Genomic DNA, 21,785 nt, shown 5'->3' with positions numbered 1-21,785 from the left:
ACTTAGTCATAGTGTTCATAGTCATAATATGAGAATTTGGGGTCCAAATATTCGCGCATTTCTTTGTTGTACCGATATGCAGCATACTAATCCTGTACTACTAATACTGAGGTATTTCTGAGCCGTAAAATAATGATATACAGCACAAAACAGCATAGACTGAGTTTACATTCACAAAAAGAAAGTATGAAGAGTGTAGGAGGAAAGCTGTTTCTTAGACCCTGTTGGGGAAAAACATTACATTTGTCAGCCATATGTAACAACAAGTGTAAACCGAAAATGCCCTTCTGTATTTTCATTTATCATCACCTGACAAAAAAAAAGACTTAAAGAAAAGAAAATTGTTATTCAGTTCTGCTTGGTTTACCACTAGCAGCTAAGTTAAAGTCCAGTTTTCGCTTCTTTCCGTAAGAGCAGCTTTAGGGTCCGTTTAGGGCTACTGTAGAAATAACATGGCAAATTCCATGCAGGGGGACCAAAGGTGTATGCACCTAGAAATATCTCATTCTAAGGTAATAAAACATAACGCTTCATTATGTAAGGTCTTTATACACCTCGACATAGTTATGTACCGTATATAAATTTGCTGTATGTCAATAGATCCAGAAAAAAAAAAAACATTGGACCTTTAAACATGGATTTTCCATTAGAATCTGCTTTTCTGCAAGCCATCTGACTGAATCTTTCAGCCTGTACCCGCACGCCACCCCCCAAACCCCAGATTGGTTCCAAGTGCCAACTCCATCAGTACTTTATTTCCCGTCAGGCAAAACACAATGAATATTGATTGCTTCCCTCAGACTCCTATGCTGCATGGGGGAAATCGATTAAGATGTAACGAAAGGTGCCCGAGCCGTACGAAACAAGACCCCGGGTGGAGGGGCTTAATTCTTTACTTGATTATCTTTTGCTTTATGACCGTCTTAGGATTTGACTGTCCCGAAGGTTAACAGATCCGAAAAAGTTAACAAGGACTCAGTCATGATGAGTCAGAGGGAATATTGAAACTGCCATCGAGCTGGCACTGCGCAGTCCTCTGCTGATAGCGATGGAAGAGCTTTCGATAGCGTGAGCCGCGTGTGCAGCAGAAATCAATGCTTGGAGTTGGTTTATAAAACGGCAGCAGAACATTCATCATGATGGTGTATGTGTGGCCCTGATGGGACATTTCACAACCAAACCTAAAGCAAAAACAGGTCAGGAATCTAATTCAAGTTTAAAATGTTTCTTATTGTATCTTATGGGTTTTTCGCTCACTTCGCATACAAAGCATGCCTGAATTTAAATGCAATTAAATGAACATATTGGTGGAAAATGGTAATGATTTGTTCAAAACAATTAACTCATGGTAAACCAAAGTAGCACACATGACGCAACTATTCTTCCAGAACGTCATCTGCTAGTTCCCACAATCCTCAGCGGTGTCCCATATACTTAGGGTGTGGAGAAGAGCACCTAGGACCGACACTAAAACTGGGAGAGGCAGCGTGAACCAATGCATGAGAGCTTGAAAATGAGGTCATATTAAATCTCTTAGTGATTATAAAAGGACAGAGCGGATGTTAAAGCTGCACACTCCCAACTAAGAACAAACTTGATCTTGATATCAGAACGGCTCCAAAGGTCTGGAGGCAGGCTGCCAATTGAACGAGTAAAGTAATTTAAAAAAGTGACTGAATTCTGGACAGCCTGTCTTCGTCTTTACTTATGAAATGAGAGCATATTAACGCTTTAAAAAATCCTCATTTACATATTCTAACAGACCACCGGCTCTGATGTTCGCGACTGGTTCACCTAATTTCCATAAGAATTTCATGCCTGTTTTAAATAAATGATCTCTGAATCTATAGCTCACTATCTAAGGACATGACCACTCACAAAAACAGAACAGATTTAAAAAATATATAAGACAAATAATGGGTGTGCTCTATAGAACGAATCACCTTTTACAAAATGCAATGTACAAAACCACAGAGAAATTTCATCATGACTACAACAACAGCATGATCTATGTATCGATAATCAATAGCTGGAAACGGTCAGGTGCATATGTCCCTAGTCACCAAATGTTAAGGTTTCGAAAGCATGAGGAAGTAAAATGGCTGACAGTTGACTCTGAGACCATAAGATGGAGGGTCTTACCTGCATAGCGCAGCGGGGCGTCTTTATCCAAGGCTATCAGTGGAGGATCCAAGAGAACCTTGTCATCATTCTCTGTCACGATACCATGATACGTTGTCTCAATCCATGGCTTGTGCTTATTTACTGTGGAAACAGGAGAAGTGGTTATTTTGTGCTGCATGAAGACAGCCGGCAACTGGCTATTATTTTGCTTTTCTGAGAGGATTCACAATGTGTCAGTACAGACTTCAACACTGTACGCCAGCACGAGGGGGGAAATCACAAACTAGCAGCTCAGGCTCGGCAGTACGATAGTATGATTATATAAATGTGAAAAGATGACAAGTAAAAGATTTTGTTTAGCTGGCACTATTTTAGTTTTCACTGGAACAATTAGCAAGCAGGACTGTTTTACCCAATGTTTAGAGAAAAAAAACAAAAATGGGATGTAACAATATGAAAACTTCCAGGACGCCTTCAGTAAATCAGATACAAGACAAGGGTGCAACGTATAGTTTAACCATGCTTGCATTATTAAAAGTCAATATAAAATGTTGATGTCACAAGCTTGAACACAGCTCATCCAATCAGAATTTGTGGTGCTTGATTATGACTAAAATAAATGTGGAGATTATGATTATTTAAAGCTATTACTCAACGACTTTGGAAACAAAGTCAAATTATTAGATCAATTATTATTAATCAATAAGAAACTAAACACAATTTAACACTTGACTTAGCATAAAAACAAATAAATGTAACAATTTGATCAAATGAAAGAAGACAATCCTTGCCAAACGGAATGTGGCACAATAATTGTTTTTCCTCGAATATTTTGTTTTCATAATAGTCGGAAGGCAAAATTGAAATAGATAAATTGCACAGCAATTGAACGAACAGTTCACCTGAAAGAAATTGGTCATCATTACAAATCTGTGTTCATTTCTTTGTTCTGATGAACACAGAGAACACAGTTCTTGGACACCATTGACAATTACAATAGTACCCAAAAGTGTCCCAGAACTGTTTGCTTTCCAACATTCTTAAAAATATCTTCTTCTGTGTTCATCAGAACAAAGAAATTAATAAAGTAATTGTTCCTACGGTGGTAGTCAATGGTGACCATGAACTCTTTGGGCCATGAACTTTTTGGATGCAAGCATTCTTGCAAATATCTTTCTCTGAGAATATCCGAACAAATTCATACAGTTTTGGAACAACTTGAGGTCGAGCAGGTGGAGACAAAATTAAAATGTTTGGGTTAACCGTTCCTTTAATTCCCTGCCTTATCTAAAATGATTTCATATATTTAAGTCAATTAATATACAAACCATCCTTTCCTAAATACGGTTGCCTGGTTATAAAAACACAATAATTCTCATACTAAGAGCCCTTCAGCATGTGACACATCGCATCGCTAGCGTGTTGTGGCATTTGCCGTCTGTGTTTGTTCAGGCAGCCAGCGTGTGGAATCTCAGCATCTCATTACTGTTGACTGAAGGCTTTGAGCAGTGCCGTGTCTGAAAGCACAGAGGACAGATGCAGTCGCTGTGGTTTAGCTGTAGACTGCAGAATGACTGCAGCAGCAGCGTCTGAGCGCAGAGGTTGATGTGAAGGGCAGATCTGTTCACCGACTAACCGGTGCCTACACCCAAAATGTGAGCACACCACCAGTTGCCGGGCGGCGAAAGGCGATACAGCAGCGCTGATCTCATTGTGCGTGGAACTGACAGCGAGGCAGCGGCAGGAAGTGAGAAACAAAATGAGCTCATCAGACTGATGCTGTCATCAGCAGAGTCCATCACAGCTGAATCAGAGCCTGGGGCGTGTTAAATCATTCAATATACATAAAGCACCTCATGGTTCATGGGTGTCTTCTAAAACGTGACTGATGACACACTTCTTGTGCTAGTGCCTAATTCTTAAACATCTTCAACATTAACAAAAATGGATAGTCCTGGTCCTGGTTTCTGATTGGTCAATAGAGCATTGTGGTCAAGATATATATACAATTAAGTTAAATTTTTGGCTCCAAAATTGTGATTAATCGTATCCAGAATAAAAGTCGGTCTTTACATAATATTTGTCACTGTGCATATTTATTTTGTATATATAAACTCGCACACATTAAAAAGTATTTACATGTTTATATTTATATATCATTTGAATTATATATAAGCATTTATTCATGTTTATTCAAATGATTAAAGCTAAAAGTATGGGCCGGATAAATAAATGTTGGACCAAAATTGTAAATGTGGGATTCATTAATATTGTGTTAGTTAGCTGTATTGTTTTTAGTTATTATGGCTCAAATCAAAACAATTAAAAAACAGGATTTTTGATTACTTCATATTCAGTAAGAAATATAAAATCATTTGGCAATATTTGCAATAATACATTCGTAATAATAATACCGCTTACGTTCAATCTAAGCATTTCCACTTATGATCTCAGAACTTTGGACCCTAAAGTAAATGTAAAAACTGTGAAATTCATATCCATTTATAAAGTAAAACATACAGTACAGAGCTTCAGGCTGCGACCAGCTTTTGAGTCAGAGTACGCCATTTATCTGTTGATAGCTTGAGATAGCGCTGAATAATTTTCAATCTGTTCACAACAAAAATGAACGACAGGCGAATACTCTTGTTAAGTTTATTTGAAGTTATCTTTACATTGTGTTGTGAACATGAGGAAAAGTGTTCTTAGTATACACAATAAAACCATCATAGGAATGTATTAAGATGAGCCCTTTCGTTTTGCTCCAACACTAAAAACAATAAAATATATACTTTTTCTGTCTGGTATATTAAGAATTCAAAGAGTCTCTTTACTTAGCATTTAAAGCTTTTCTTAAATGATGAGCAGAACCAGTATATATGGTGAACAATTAAACAACAGGCAGAACACAAATCCATGGCGTGATCTCCGAAAATAAAGAAACAAAGCCCGTCACGTTTTTTATTTCGGCCTATGTTTGTCTTTCAGCCGAAATTTTGGTGCATCACTTAAATAAATGGCATTCTGAAAACATCCCTGCGTTGTGCACATGCTTGAGCAGTTCTGCATGATTGTTTCTGTGATTTCCCTCCACCTCAGTCTCACAGTTCACCCTGCAGGCTGTTCACCTGATGCGACGCTGATTGAAGGATATAACCTCCAAAGCAATAATGATACCATCACATTCACATCCGCTCACATTACATCATATCCAATTTCACACCTTAAGGAAAATAACATGCATGGCAGAGCTATCGCTTCATTTTCATGTTTCTGTACCCTGTTAATTTTCAGATGCAATACATTTGGAAGTTAAATCTGTAAAAGGTTTATATAAGACTATTATATCTGTCTATCAAGCCAAACACATTGTGTTCCATACGGTGAACACTGGAAAAAAGCCAGGAGGACCGGCTATTGTTTGCAAAGTTTGTGATCTGGCTCATAAATCGTCTTAGCAAGTAGACTCACGTGACCTAAAGCTGCTGCCGGTTATCTCAGGACAGACTGTCAGACCGGACGATAATCTGCTTTATATTCTCCGGTTAAGCACATGGCCAAAAGGCAGGATGGGACATAATCTACTCATAAGTCATAATCAAAAGAAGTTCAGTACATAACATATGTTGTTTGGCTTACTGTTAAAGACAAACTTAGACATGATAAATACTTAAAAGGCGACTTTTAAATGAAAGGAATAGTTAACGCAAAAATAAAATTTCAGTCATTATTTGTTTAAATCATATCATGTTTATACTACTGCGTTTTCCTTACGTATAACTCTTGCTACGGTTAAGCCTGGCGTTTACACTACTCCGGAGTTTTCAACCCCCGAAAACAGAGATTATTGGAAACGCTGCAGACCCCGTTTTAGTTAACAAACTCACGGAGACTTTAGAATACACAGGCGTGTTTTCCACATTCGCTTACTGATTGGGTCGTCTGTATCATTGCGTTTGCTTATTCGTTAAGCCCCGGTCACATGAGCCATTACGTTACCTTAAGGCGACAATAACCAGCCTCGCAAGGACCGTGTATACAACAGGCTTGTTTAACTTCAAGCTTGAAAATCAAGAGCCGAATGCTTTTAAATAGCTCTCAATACTGCAATGTCATCCGTTGATCTGCGTGGCGCCAAATGATATCAAACAAGCCTTATAACATGGATTACCTCGTCTAATGTTATCCACACGAAGACGTCCTTGCATTTCCTCGCCATCATGTGCATTTTGTACTGGTCGGTCTGTGACTAGTAACCAACTTTCATCAACAACCAACTTTTGTATGCCCATACAACTGTTTAAATTGGTGTGCGCTGGCCCAGTCTTATAACACGAACATGGTGATAACACTGTGTGTCATCGCATATATTAACACACAAAAACGTCATCATAACTGAGAATCGGTTTACAACCAGACACAAGCTTGGTGAGAGTGTGAATTCTAAAATGTAAAAAGATGCTCCATGGACGATTTGGACAATTAAGTGAATGTGTCATTATTTGGTGATGTTGTGTGGTTCATCTCAATAAGGGGGTCCTTGAGAACTCTTAGAGCGCATTTATCCATGGCAGCGATCCCGGATGCAGAGAACCACTAAACACACCAGCCAAACACCTGCTAAACACTGGCAGAACTCCCATGTATTCACCCATCATATACGACCACAGGCGAGCACTTGTACACCATATGGTACACATATCACTTCCCTCACCAGAAACACATTATCCAATCAAACAGCAATCAAACTTCTTAAAATGTTCTTAAACCCCTTAATGAGCCATTAAAACAGCTTAGGGTTGAAAAACGCGGTACAAATTTCTGGTTTCGGTCATTATCGTCTGACTGGCTGGGTATCAAAGAGGAAGCCCCGGTTATGAGGCTGGCAGTAAATGAATCGCATTACCAAAAGAGCTCTGATGTGGTTTATATATTTTTTTAGCACTATGCAGTTCTGGCACATGGAGACAGTTTAGTACACCATGTGGCCAGCTGGATATTTACATCCATTACAAATAGCAGCACTACTTGCACAGCGACAACACACCAACGTAAGTGTCATATAGTGGGGTCATACAGAGGCAGGGAGACCGGTTTGATAAACAGACAGCGAGTGATGACAGCACATCAAAACATCATCTCTTCATGTTAACAGCCATTCAGAAACTAAAGTGCCGAGTGTCAGAAAAACAGATGTCTGAAGATGTTTAGGGTTGTGTACCGGAAAACCATGCAAATCAATGTTACGCATCTGATTCATAAGAGCACACAGAGTGCAGTAAAAGCATGATTTAACAACACAGTCTCACGGCAGTTCTGGACATAGTCACAACATTTTTAATTATTCATTCGTGAAACCTGGGAATGACATTTGTGCACTTTATATACCTCATTAACATGTTTACTTAAAAGCCAATAAACATGATCATTATAGGAAATTTGTCTACTTTACACAGTTGCAGAAAACAATGTTTTAATTCGACAAGCGTAACCGCCATCCAAGCTCCAGATTACAGCGATTTGGCTAACATCAGCAAATTAAGCCATTTAGGCCTAATTCAATCTTTTGAATGGATGCAGGCTGAAATTAGCGGCTAATGATGCAGTCGATTTTGGAGACACGGTTGGCTTGGAGATCCCACTTACTAGCAGTCAGGGTTGGGAAATTTTGTCCAATCTTAAACATTTCCTGGATGTTTTTTGTTTGCATTTATCTACAGGGACAATCGCTGTCTGTCATTGGGGGCACCCGGTAATATGCCAAAAGCTCTATATTCAAATGCTAAATGCTAATTTCATCATTCCAACCCACATATTGAAGCTGGCAAGCAAAGAATCACATAGTCACGGTATTTCGCATGCCTATCCAGTGCTCATTCATTCAGATAGAGTCATCAAAATCTAGGATGAGCTATCTGCAGCTACTGTGCCGCTGTGTATCTGACTGGTCAATAATATTATTGTAGAGTCTGGGACGGGGCAGGAGGCAGGAGGCATGCGCCAAGCGCAGATGGGGGGGTCCAGGTCACGGACTGTTGTGCTATGCCTGGCATGCAATCCTTTTAGCCAACATTTAAACCCATTGACACCTAATCCCATAATGAGATGCTCTTGTTTCATTTACTTACAAGGTCGCGGACTTGTGTAACTTTACAAAGTGCTGTGATGTCGCACATATGCTTTGAAGGGAGTCATAGGTCAAAGCCACAGAGTGATGTGAGAACAGAACACATGTGCAGGGTTATTCTCATTTCATTCGGGTCACAGCGGAATAAGTTGGTACATGAAAAGCGAAGCATACAAATAAATTACTGTAAAATTATGACTTTTTCATAGATGTCTTTTGAAACATGATCAAATGTCATAGCATTACATCAACAAATAAAAGTGAATTATTATTTTTAGATTGTATTTGTTTCAAAGTTACAGCAGATTTGATATTCTACGTTTAGAATATTTTATTTATTATAAAATAACTATGTAAAATATAACATAAATGTCCTTAATGTTATATACAATTTGGTACATTGACATGTAAAACATTACAAATAATATATAATAAAGATCTAAATTATTATTTGTTTATTATTATTAGGGTCAAAATGATGAAGTCATATTTTATAAATAAACTTTTAATTGAACTAAATTTGTTAAACAGACCCAAGAATATTACATTTGGGTGGTGGGGCTCCTGTAATTATTTGGTCATAAATTACTCCACAGGACGAACTACAATCATCATTAAAGTCTAGCGGAAGCATTTCATTTACTCTTGGCTCACTAACCCATGGAAATGGTTTCTATTCCAGTCAAGCATGAAGCAATTAAGCCAAACACTTATGTTCAGACTAATTTTGCCCATTATTGTACATTGTTGGGATGGCGGGGTCTAGTAAATAGCCTTTTAAAACACAGCGATCGGGTCCAAGTGATATTCTTAAACATCTGAATTCAACCAGCAGACTTCTGAAACAACAGCATAGCATGAATGTGTGCGTTCCCCGCATAATAATGTTTGATTGATGAGGGTAGAGCAAAGGTTATTGTGTCAACCCTGTGAGTCCATCCATCTGCCAGAATCCTTCAAGAGCCATAAAGACAGGACAGCCTGACTTTCATGAGTAGCGTTGCCATGAGCAACAAATCCACAAACAGGCAGAAATAACATCAGATGAATAAATAAATGTAAGTCTGTGCAAACTTGCAATATCCATAAAGCCCTTGGACAGTCAAAAATCTTAAAAAATATCGAACTTGCTTGTTTTGCGTGAATGTGAATGAGCTGCACAGTTTAACGTGTTACTACACACACGTGTAAGGCTTGTCCGTTTGTCTGCATTTCTGTATTAGGACATGAACGCCATCTCCAGAGCTGATCTGAGATTTTATTTCATAAGCATTTCACTGTTACAGCAAATATATCATCAACCAAACACTCTTTGTGACGACACGTCAAAGTCTATAATAAACTTGAACATCCAGATTAAAAATAATGTTTTATCATATTAACTGTTATAAATTGAAGTATTCTAGCAGTAAATTATATATATATATAAAAACATTGTATCTGCAAAAGGAGGAATTTCACTGCAGTTTACCATTGTAAATAATATAAGAGTATATTATTTACTAAATGATGTGAACAAATATATAATTATTGAATAGTAAAAGTATGGAACACTTTTCATGGAAAATCTAAATGAGTTTACCAAACTGCAACATTAATATCCTTTGTCCGTAACCTGCTTTTGTTTTGATCAACTACACATAAATATTTTTTGTGTATCTTTTTTCTAATATAACAGACGTTTAATACTTGTGGTACAAGTAAAACCTCTGTAGCACCAGTGCTATGTTCAAAAAAAGCTAACGTGCAGCCCTGCTTAGAGGTATGAGTTATAGTATGAGATGGTTCAAATGACCTAAAAATGCCTTTTATAAAATAAAATAATTGCACCAGATGGATCTTGCCAAAGGTAACATCTATTATTGTTTCTAACGTTCTCATTGTTAGGCCCGGAAGACCTATCGTTTCATACAGTCATGTGACCACAATAATATTGAGAAACTATTATTGTTTACGAATATTCTTACATCCCTACATTTAGTTAGGGTGGCTATTTGCGGTCAGTATGGCCCGGAAACCTTTTTTTGTCATTGTGATCACACCCAGAGTGTGATCTACCACCGCCCTTGTCAATTAACACAACAGACGCCTCTGTTCTCACCTCCAGTGTAAGCGAGCTGTAATTTCTCGCAGACCATCTCCTACAGCTCCTCCTCTTTAATGTCTAACAGAGAGAGTAAAAGTTAATGACTGATCTACACCTAGAGACTTTGAAACCGGCATATTATGAAGCCTTTGTTGCTGCGTCTTAACTGAGTGGACCTCACTCAGGACAATTGCAAGTCTAATCCACCATTACAATAAAAATGAGCTATTGATGCTTCAGAATAAAACTATTTTTCAAAAATACAACACAGTGCATTATGACAATATTAAGATCAACACGAAACGAACTGAAAACTAAAATTATTGTTATAAATGATTTACCCATACAGGTCATAATCTTTTTATTAATTCACAATCTTTTATTTTGTCTGAAAGGTGAACGGCCGTCTATCCACCTCAATGTCTCTAAAAGAATATATATTTTTACAGCGGCACACACAGGCAATTTAAATGTAGTAGTTTTTAACAACACTTAAACGTTTGCAAAGGAATTAAGAAATGTCACTTTCTGATAAAGCGGCCCTTATTTGTCACAGAGAATGTTTTGTTTATTGAGGTTTGAGACCCTCCGAACATACGTATTTGCTGAAAATACCTACCAGTAACACAGAGAACCCTCAGCTACACCAAAGCAGGGCTTCAATGTGAACTCAAGAACGTGTCTGTTTGGTCCTCCAGAGCAAATGCAACAGATCAACATGGGAAAGCCTTTTGCGTGAGGGTGGGGGCAGGTCGGTGTGAATGGTGCTCAATCACAGTATGAGGCACACAATGGCCCAGAGAGTGAAAGTGAGCCTCGGAATACAGAGCTGCTTTTTAAACCTCCAGATGCTGTGCAGCACAGAGCTCTAAGCACAGGTAACACCTCCTCTCTGGTTACCTGTTCCCATGGAGCTCACCGTAAAGAGGCACAGAATCGCAGAGGGACGTATTTATTCGGCTAACAAAGGACCAAAAACAGATACTGTATAGAATGGATGGGCTCTATCCACAGCGTGTGTACTAGGTTGACCTGAAATGTAATCGGGTAATGATGTCAGGGGTAGGGTTACGCTACTGTCCTGATAGGTATCGAAGGTTCTGCATTAAGGTCTTACTGAATAAAGATCCATATACCTTTGTTCTGTTCTTTCTCTGTGACCAAGAAAGGGATTTGTTCTATGAATATTCCTTTCATTTAGTTAACTTAGTTATAATGGTAGTCAATGTGCCGCAGGAAACACACATACTGATGATGTCCATATAGCTAAATGCACCATATGTCACCTTGAACAGTCATCAGCCAAATGAATCCCTGTAAATGTCTTGAGTTAATTTCCCAGCAGATCACAGTAAACAAAGCTCCCAACATACAATTCTCTACCTCAAATGCAGTTTACTGATGCTGTAAGATCAACAATAGACCTAAAGGGACCTTAAATTCAGTACGTAATGACCCATTCTTGACAGATGACTGACTCAATTCAACTCGCAAAGAGGCCAATGAAATTACAACTGACTGCCCGGCCGCCGCTATGACTGAGACCGATTGTCCGTAGGAATTTCTGCCACACTGCCTTCACCAAGACTGCAAAATACTGCAATTTAAATATAAAAAATAGATGCAGTGCTTTCTTATCTGTTATGCTTACAAAGTCCTTGAAATTCAAGATTGGAAACATAGGTCGAATATCTGAGTAGTGCACAACAGTGGGTGCATTGTGACGTGCTTATTGCGGCACGCAGCTTAGAGTCCTGGCCAAGCGACCTTTTGTTCAAGTCCCATGAACAAACAACAACATAGCCTATGACACATTATGGTGGACAAAAAAGATAAACTGAAACTTAATAAAGACAAAATTTTAATAAATATGCGTTCCACATTTGCACCATAAGCGCCTTAAAACTTTGAACCTTAAAAGTACTCTGACAGCATGCATCAACAACAGTAAGGCCTGATTCACATTTCGAGTCTTTTCCGTGCACATATTTCCGTGCACATACACGTTCCACGCTCTCTATACCTGGACAGGCATAGTTTGTGCAAAACGCTAAACTCGCGTTTTTGGTGTGAACCCAGTGTCACTGAGTTATTTCTCTGCGAGGAACAATAAGAGAACCTCCTCATGAGACAAAGTCTGCTCAGTTTTTTTATCCGTCTTCTGCACCCAGAATTAATGGGCCCTTCAAAAGCCGACATCGCAGAAGCGCTAATGGATGTCTAGCTATCTGCAAAACCAACGATTCTAGTTTTCCAGTTTCAATTGGAAAAGAGATTTTCCATCAAGCCATTTGTAAGTTAAGACATACAGCTACAAGATTCAGACTGCTGAAACAAGCAATACATTTGACCGGGGGGCACCGGTGCCGAATGAGCAGCTGTTGGTGTGAAATCTCCTCCAATTTGAAATGTGTTGCAGTGCTTAAGGACTCTAGAAGTAGTTAAGATCTTCTTAGAGTTAAAGATTTTCGCCTTCACACATAAACCATGATCGGATATAGTTCGCTTCAGTGATGCATATGTTCTCAGTAAAACAATCTGGTGGGATTTGGGAACGTTTGTCTATTAAAATTTAAAATCATCTCTCAGTAGCCACATTGTAGTTTTTTGGTTTGTTTCATCTATGCAAAGATTTCAAACTGAACCTTCATTATTCCACAAAATTTGGTAAACCTCTAACAATTCTTAGGAAACATTAAATCCAGCAGCCATCTCTAGAAGTCTTTAAATATTAAACTGTGAAAATAAACAGAAACAAACAATATGACTTATTATGACTGTTGCAGTTCTACTCAATCCAGTGTAAATGTGGGGTTTTGACTCAACTCGACTGATAACAGCAGGGAAGTGAGCAGGTGTGTTTAAACAAAAGCAGGTCAAACTCAAAGATCTCTGTCCAATCCATCAAGAGTGATAAACTTATCCAAGAGTAATCAAATCTGCGACCAAGTAGTCATCCGTGGAGGTTGACATATACAATTGTGTTTCAAACTTGTGAAAACTGTAGAGTTGTGTAGAGGACGTATGTCATAACTCCTTCGTATGGACATGAATACTTTTGGTTCCTAAGCATTCAACACACTATTATGAACATTTCAGGCTAAAGCAGTATCTAGGCTATCAATAGTCATTAAATGATATACTTGAGATGAAAAAACTACAGTCTCTCTCTCTTCTCTGTCGGTCTCTCTCTCTCTCTCTTCTCTGTCTGTCTCTCTCTCTTCTCTGTCTGTCTCTCTCTCTTCTCTGTCTGTCTCTCTCCCCTCTCTGTCTGTCTCTCTCCCCTCTCTGTCTCTCTCTCTTCTCTGTCTCTCTCTCTTCTCTGTCTCTCTCTCTCTCTCTTCTCTGTCTCTCTCTCTCTTCTCTGTCGGTCTCTCTCTCTCTCTTCTCTGTCTGTCTCTCTCTCTCTCTTCTCTGTCTGTCTCTCTCTCTTCTCTCTCTGTCTCTCTCTCTTCTCTGTCTCTCTCTCTCTCTTCTCTGTCTCTCTCTCTCTCTTCTCTGTCTCTCTCTCTCTTCTCTGTCTCTCTCTCTCTTCTCTGCCTCTCTCTCTTCTCTGTCTCTCTGTCTCTCTCTCTCTCTCTCGTCTCTGTCTCTCTCTTCTCTGTCTCTCTCTCTCTCTCTCTCTCTCTCTCTCTCTCTCTCTCTCTCGTCTCTGTCTCTCTCTTCTCTGTCTGTCTCTCTCTCTTCTCTGTCTGTCTCTCTCTCTCTTCTCTGTCTCTCTCTCTTCTCTGTCTCTCTCTCTTCTCTGTCTCTCTCTCTCCTCTGTCTCTCTCTCTCCTCTGTCTCTCTCTCTCCTCTGTCTCTCTCTCTCCTCTGTCTCTCTCTCTCCTCTGTCTCTCTGTCTCTCTCTCTTCTCTGTCTCTCTCTCTGTCTCTCTCTTCTCTGTCTCTCTCTTCTCTGTCTCTCTCTTCTCTGTCTCTCTCTCTTCTCTGTCTCTCTCTCTTCTCTGTCTCTTCTCTGTCTCTCTCTCTTCTCTGTCTCTCTCTCTCTTCTCTGTCTCTCTCTCTTCTCTGTCTCTCTCTCTTCTCTGTCTCTCTCTCTTCTCTGTCTCTCTCTCTTCTCTGTCTCTCTCTCTTCTCTGTCTCTCTCTCTTCTCTGTCTCTCTCTCTTCTCTGTCTCTCTCTCTTCTCTGTCTCTCTCTCTCTCTCTTCTCTGTCTCTCTCTCTTCTCTCTTCTCTGTCTCTCTCTTCTCTGTCTCTCTCTTCTCTGTCTCTCTCTTCTCTGTCTCTCTCTTCTCTGTCTCTCTCTTCTCTGTCTCTCTCTTCTCTGTCTCTCTCTTCTCTGTCTCTCTCTTCTCTGTCTCTCTCTTCTCTGTCTCTCTCTTCTCTGTCTCTCTCTTCTCTGTCTCTCTCTCTTCTCTGTCTCTCTCTCTTCTCTGTCTCTCTCTCTTCTCTGTCTCTTCTCTGTCTCTCTCTCTTCTCTGTCTCTCTCTCTCTTCTCTGTCTCTCTCTCTCTTCTCTGTCTCTCTCTCTTCTCTGTCTCTCTCTCTTCTCTGTCTCTCTCTCTTCTCTGTCTCTCTCTCTTCTCTGTCTCTCTCTCTTCTCTGTCTCTCTCTCTTCTCTGTCTCTCTCTCTTCTCTGTCTCTCTCTCTTCTCTGTCTCTCTCTCTTCTCTGTCTCTCTCTCTCTTCTCGGTCTCTCTCTCTCTTCTCGGTCTCTCTCTCTTCTCGGTCTCTCTCTCTTCTCTGTCTCTCTCTCTTCTCTGTCTCTCTCTCTTCTCTCTTCTCTGTCTCTCTCTTCTCTGATTCAAGATTCAAGATTCAAAAAAGCTTTATTGGCATGATAAAAAAGTGTTTTACATTGCCAAAGCAGGAAGATTAAATATAAACATTCTGTATAAAATAAAATAAGAGTATCCTATATAAGAAACAATATGTACACATCAATACAGACATAAAAGTGCGAAGTATTGACAAAAGTTCTTAGTGAAAGTGACAGGATCCTGTCATAAGTGTCAGTTTGTGTGTGTTGTGTCAGTGTTGTGTGTGTTGTGTCAGTGTTGTGTGTGTTGTGTCAGTGTTGTGTGTGTTGTGTCAGTGTTGTGTGTGTTGTGTCAGTGTTGTGTCAGTGTTGTGTGTGTGTTGTGTCTGTGTTGTGTGTGTGTTGTGTCTGTGTTGTGTGTGTTGTGCTGGTTGTTGCTCTTCTGTCGTGACAGGACTTGACGTATCTCGCCGCCAGGTTTGAGCTGATGGGCTTGTCTCTCTCTGTCTCTCTCTTCTCTGTCTCTGTCTCTTCTCTGTCTCTGTCTCTGTCTCTGTCTCTTCTCTGTCTCTGTCTCTTCTCTGTCTCTGTCTCTTCTCTGTCTCTCTCTCTCTTCTCTGTCTCTCTCTCTCTTCTCTGTCTCTCTCTTCTCTGTCTCTCTCTTCTCTGTCTCTCTGTCTCTCTCTTCTCTGTCTCTCTCTCTCTCTCTCTCTCTCTCTCTTCTCTGTCTGTCTCTCTCTCTTCTCTGTCTGTCTCTCTCTCTTCTCTTCTCTGTCTCTCTCTCTTCGCTTCTCTGTCTCTCTCTCTTCTCTTCTCTGTCTCTCTCTCTTCTCTGTCTGTCTCTCTCTCTTCTCTGTCTGTCTCTCTCTCTCTCTTTTCTCTGTCTCTCTCTCTCCTCTGTCTCTCTCTCCTGTGAAGTCTGCGCGTGCACCTGCAGCGATGTCCTTCAGTCATATTTAACTGTGTGTGCGTGTGTCATAATAGTCGAATCTTTAAAAGCACCCAACATACAGAAATCCACGCGGTATCTGCAATGCGCACGGACCTTTATCAATCTTATCTGTACAAAACATAACAACAAATCACGACAGTTACAAACACGCACCTATCAGATCAAACAGAATAAGAGCATCACGGAGAAGACATTAAAGCATCTCATGTATCTCTTGATGATGTTTCGTATACAACAGCTTTACTGAATTGTTGGTCACGGGTGTGGGCACAGAAAATTGTTGTTGTGTCAGATTGACACTTAAAAATAGATGTCAAGCGAAGCGGAACCGTGTAGGAGAGCGGACGTTTCAAAGCTGACAGGCACTGCTGTTCTTTAATATCACGGTTTCGGTATAAGGCGGAAAACGACACCAGAGATTGATTTTTAATAAGGTGCGCGATGTACGACTGCGCGTGATGAAACTGATGGACGCGCTGCGATTTAACAAATACGTATCGCTGTCAAAAAGCCTGAACACATTGACAGAAACGTGAACACATCCCAAACACATTCATATATTAAAAACGATTCTTTCCAGATCTTTCTCGCGCCAGGTATTATCAGCGCAAGCGAGAGAGAATTCTGAATGACAACTTGATATAAAAACATACGTTCTCATTTGCCTTTTTGTAGAGATTCACAATTGTTCATATTTGGGTCTCGCCGCTTACCTTTAGCCGCCTGCACCGCGCATAATAGTCCCAAAAGCAGACCGACTGCAGACGCGAAAGGTTTTACCCCACCGATCCGCATCCCGTCTTTGTAACAGAGACACTTAAAGCTTGAAACAATGTAAGTCTGTCTCCTCTCGTCCGATAAAATCAGCTATCGCTAAGTGTTACAAATATATCCAAAGATGTATATGTGGGATTAGTGCGGTAGCTCTAAAATGGCTGCCGCCGCGGCTCTGCTCTTCAGATCACCGTTCAGTCTCTCTCGCCGCTCCGCAGCTGCATCCAACGGGAGCGGTGCCCTGCTGACGTCACGACGTGTTATTGTGGGAGTGCGGGCCGCCCGCTTTGCCCTTTGCATAGTCAAATCTCAGAGCGATAAAGACAGGGTGTGATGCTGTGCGTTGAAAGGATGCGGTTCGAATGTGTTAAAACGGTTTTTTCTGTTATCCTAGACTGTTATCAAGCGTAAATGTGATGATTTGTTGTGTAAAGCTTTTGTTAACATGATTTATACTACGATGTTTTGAGGCATCCACCGGCCACATCCTAGCTAGTTTGTGTCATGTGATAAAATCCTAACTGAAAGTGCACCAGTAGGTTAAACAGGTTTATTCTTTACTCTGATGCATTTTCATGAGAAAAAAATAATAATTCCTTATCAGGGACAATTGCAACTGTTGATATTGAATTAAGTGTAAGCCCATATGTATAAAACAAAGACAGATTTGTATTATTCGTGTTGCATTTTGCAAACTCTCGTGACCAATGAAGTTATACGTTGCTTTGTTTCTTCAGAGTTGATGGACATCTCAAAGGGACATTGTCTTTCAGCACGCAGAGAAAATGATGGGAGGAAGGCTGAGGGAGGGGGGTGGGAGGATAGATTTTCTCAAATGAAGGGTGGGAGGCCAAACATCTTGTTTTGTGGAATAAGTTAAGGTCATTTATGGTTCTTTTTAGAAGCTTAGTCTGTATTTTGAGCTTAAGTCATGAGAAGTTTGGACAAACACATCATCTATTTAATAATGGCTGGTTTAGATGTTTTAAAGGCAAATAATAAGAGTGCCTTTAAAAGAATGGTTTATTAAAGTGCCTGACTCCAGTATATTTTTGAATGAATATGAGAAGAATGTGTTCATTTAAATATTCAAAAGATATTTAAAGTGTTTAGTATTAAGATACTATTTAGGACTATTGAATATATATGTCACATGATTTCTCATGGAATAGGCAGCACCAGCCTTCACATACAAATGGTGAAATGAGGAGAAAAGGGGAAGAGAACATTTGTTTTTGTTTTTAAAGCGTGAAATGCTTATGTCCAATATCCGCTATAAGAATACTACACATTTCAGATTTTTTTAAGGTTCGATATCAACAATCTACAACTGAGCCCACCCGCTCTATTTAAATGGTGTTTCATCCCTGTTGTTCTCTCAGTGAATCATCCAACAGAAAATGAAAATCGCACGAGAGACCAAAGGAAAACAACAATTCTCAGGCAACCTCTCAAGACATCAAAGAAATTGTCCTAGTGAATGTTATTCTCCAAACTTGATTCAGCATCCCCGCCTCAAAGCAGAGGGATATTAGACTCCCAATCTCCCCATGTCAAGCATTCCCTTCAGAGATAATGGGACTGAGTCACTTCAGCAAAGTGTTGATGTGCCGTCCTCAAACTCCAGTGCTCTTCTTTTATAACAAGCTTCAGTCTGGATCTTTCTCCTCTGTTTCCAATAGTAACAGACAGCAGTATAGAAAGTCATGGTGATCTGGGCTGTTATGTGATGAAGGACGTTTGTAAACAAGCACATATTCCAGTAAGAAAGAACAATTCTTTAAGTGTGTCCAGTTTATAAAACTTGTAATATTTGTTATTCAAGGTAGCAACTTCTGTTCCTCCAAATCTGTCATCTTACGTCTCAAATCACTTCAAGTTTAATCATGACACAATAGTCCCCGTATCATTCTTCACTTTGTCTGTCTCTTTCAAACCTAAAGGTCACACAGCCTCTGCCTTTCAGTCCATAACAGCCTGGAAAATGTCTTGCAACACAAACTGACCCTCAGTAAGCTTCCTCGCCATACAACTTCAACACAAAGATGCTCCTAGATCAGACTTTAGCCGTCAGTTTTAAACCCCACCGGTGCTTGCTGGTCTAACTCGATCTGTCTCAAAGGTCCTGGGGGCTTGCTAGCATGCTTGTTTTCAATCCCCCTAAACAAAATGTCTTTCCTTTGTCTGTTGTTTGTTTTATCATAGCTTTCAGATTCAAGACAATGATCTGACCTTCTGAAACCTATGGTACGTGCATTATGTAATGCCCAATTCCCAACCACACAGGCACACTCATTCTTATTTTCTTGCCGCACCTGCTCACTAAACCTACCATAACATTTCTCATATTGATCCTATTTGTATTTTGCGTTGCTCGCTGAACACTTACACTAAAGTGATGGCATCTGTCTGTCCTGTTTGCGCCTGTCCGTTCTAGTACTTTTGCTGAACATTATTAGTTTTGTCAATGCTATATTAGTTGTCCCCGCTTTTTCTATTTTCCCCTTTGTGTGACGATTTTCTGTGGATTATAATAGAGAAACAATTTCCCCTCTTTCGCTTTGTAAGCCAAAGAGCTTTGTTTTTGAAATCCTGTGCGAGAGAGCGTTTGTTATTGAGTCTGCCGTGATTTCGGCTGCACAGAAGAAAAGAAAAACTGAAATGCGAGTGCAGCGGTGGGTGTTTGAGACAACCAAAGAGATAACATTACTGTGCAAAACGTGCTCATGAATAAAAGGATTTCAGCGTTCTTGTGTGTGTGGTCCTGTTAGACGTGTAAACACAGGAAAAGTGGAAGAATGGGAGACAACTGACACATTAAAAAGACTGATGCACTTGTTCAATCTTGTTACATAAAAAAATGTTCACAAATTGCTGATGTTTAACAATAATATTTCCTATTGGTTTCATATTTTCTTTTCCATAGGTACAGTGTGTAGGCTCAATAACAGGTGTGAATCTAATTCAAAGATCATTTCCGGGTGTTTTTACTCTTTAATATATGTGTTAAGTAGGTTCCTAACATTAGCTTTGCTTTTATTGTATTTCATGCGTATTCAACGGAAAGCGTGGAAAGAAACTCAACATTAGGATTCATTCCAATTTTAACATCCAATGCAAATAGGCTTGCAGAAGGTAATTTACCTAATTTGTTATTTAACAAATAAATGGTCCTGATTTCAAAAACAGTAGCATTTATAAGCATTGTTACACCCAATATGGAACATTTTCATTTATTTGTTAAGCAGATGCTTTAATTCAAAGTGAGTTACAAATGCGGGAGCATTACCAATAATAGGCCAACAACAAGATAGAACATGCACGCTAAGTAGGAATGGTAATGAAGCCAGGACAGTTTTCATTTTTAGTTAATAAAATAATTCAAAAACATCTCACCTTGATATTTACTTTAACCTCCTGAAGTTGATGATCAACATGAACAACAAGTTCACCCCAAAATAAAAATGATCTCATCATTTACTCTCAAATTGTATAAAATTCTTTGTTCTGTTAAACACAAAAGAAGATATTTTGAAGAATGTGGGAAACTAAACCACTCTGGGTCCCCATTTACTAGCATAGTAGTGCTAGTACTTTTTCCCCTATGTTTGAGATCAAAAGATCCCAGAACTGTTTGCTTACCTCATCTTGCAGATTTGTATATTTTTTGCTTATATTTTGAAATAAACATTGAGGGATGGTTTTACGGAAAGGGATTAGATTAAGCAAGTCTTAGTTAAATTGGGACATTTTTAACATGCATTAAAAAAAAACATTACTTGTGTGCATTTTGAGACAAAAGAATGGCACTGATGTATTTTAAGATATGAAAGAGCAAGCTTTAGTTTAAACAGCTGGGAAACCATAATGCTTATTATTTGTACTTACTTTATAATTTTTTATTTTTCCTGCTCACATTTTGAAGGCATACAAGACAATAAAACATTAGAATTCCAAATGTAGAAATGAAATGTTCAAACAGAACGTGGCATTTTACCTTTCTTCTTGTATCAGAAGAGATATTCATGTACACACATACTAAAAAATATGAATAAATTATGGATTAATATCTTATTTCTTCAATTTATACTTTAAACTGGCAAGGTTTCTATTTCAAAGGCTCTTCGTGCACATGGAGAGATTTTACCGTGTAAACATGTCACACAAAAATTGAGAGACGGAGCTGTCACAGATCTTTCAATTATTGAGCTGTTATCTTCAGAGGTGTTGCCACTCTGCTGTGGAGAACATTTTCATCTGTTCTCCGGTGTCCACAGAGACGACACAAGAGTGAGTCACAATCAAACACAGCAGAAGACAGGAGCTGTATATTCTTTAGAAAGGATTGACAATTGCCTTTAAAAACAACCGATCTCTGAGCAACACCAAAGCACTGTGTTGACATGCTGGATCATGCCCCGCTACCTCCAACACAGAGCAGTCAGAGGCGAGGATTTTGCCATCACGCACTCACACACAACCACACGGACCCCATCAGTCACCTGCAGACATCCATCCCCTGACACACCTTTTTAAGCTTCTGAAGGTAACCCGTAAAGCCCTTTACGGGTGAGCACTATACGGCAGTGCTTTTGCATGGGCCACTGCAATCCTGGCATGAAAAATCAGCAAAGACCCACACACACACAACCAAGCAAAGGACTACACAAAAACACACACTTCAATTTAAAAAACTGGTCTGTAGTGTACTTGGGTCGAGAAATGTATAGCCGACCAATACCTCTGTTATAATATTTACTGAAAACAAATGCGAAAATCTGCTGCCCGGACACAGCTGTGGATACGCACCTCTTATATAGAACTTATATGGAGCGTGGGTGAAGCTGAAGGAGGCTGGATTTATTACAGTTTCCTGTGGAAGGGACAGGGGGTTTCTCCCGGATGACAAGCAGACCTAATAGGGGTGAAGTTTGATTTAACAAGGGGTTTATCGCTGAAGATGGTAACTGTATAATCTGCAAAGATGCTCCGCCAAATCAGCAGAAGGTCAAAACACACACAG

General features: G+C 39.5%; 1 protein-coding gene across 3 annotated transcripts in view; it reads right to left on the bottom strand.

Annotated features, from left to right (window-relative positions):
- Positions 1-17,066, bottom strand: part of clstn1 (calsyntenin 1) — a 32,279-nt gene extending 15,213 nt beyond the window's left edge. The window contains exons 1-2 of one of the 3 annotated variants that reach the window (XM_079478640.1): positions 16,702-17,066; positions 2,143-2,265 (exon numbers count right to left, since the gene is read on the bottom strand). In XM_079478640.1, coding sequence (XP_079334766.1) covers positions 2,143-2,265; positions 16,702-16,783 — 205 coding nt within the window. In that variant the 5' untranslated portion in view covers positions 16,784-17,066. The remainder of the gene's footprint in view (positions 1-2,142; positions 2,266-16,701) is intronic. The other 2 variants (XM_079478639.1, XM_079478641.1) reach the window with 2 other exon arrangements.
- Positions 17,067-21,785: the final 4,719 nt, after the last annotated feature.

The sequence above is a fragment of the Barbatula barbatula genome (assembly GCF_947034865.1).
Source record: "Barbatula barbatula genome assembly, chromosome: 17".
In the NCBI taxonomy this organism is placed as follows: Eukaryota; Metazoa; Chordata; class Actinopteri; order Cypriniformes; family Nemacheilidae; genus Barbatula; species Barbatula barbatula.
Note: the sequence above shows the minus strand (reverse complement) of the source record. Positions and strands in the feature narration are given on the sequence as shown.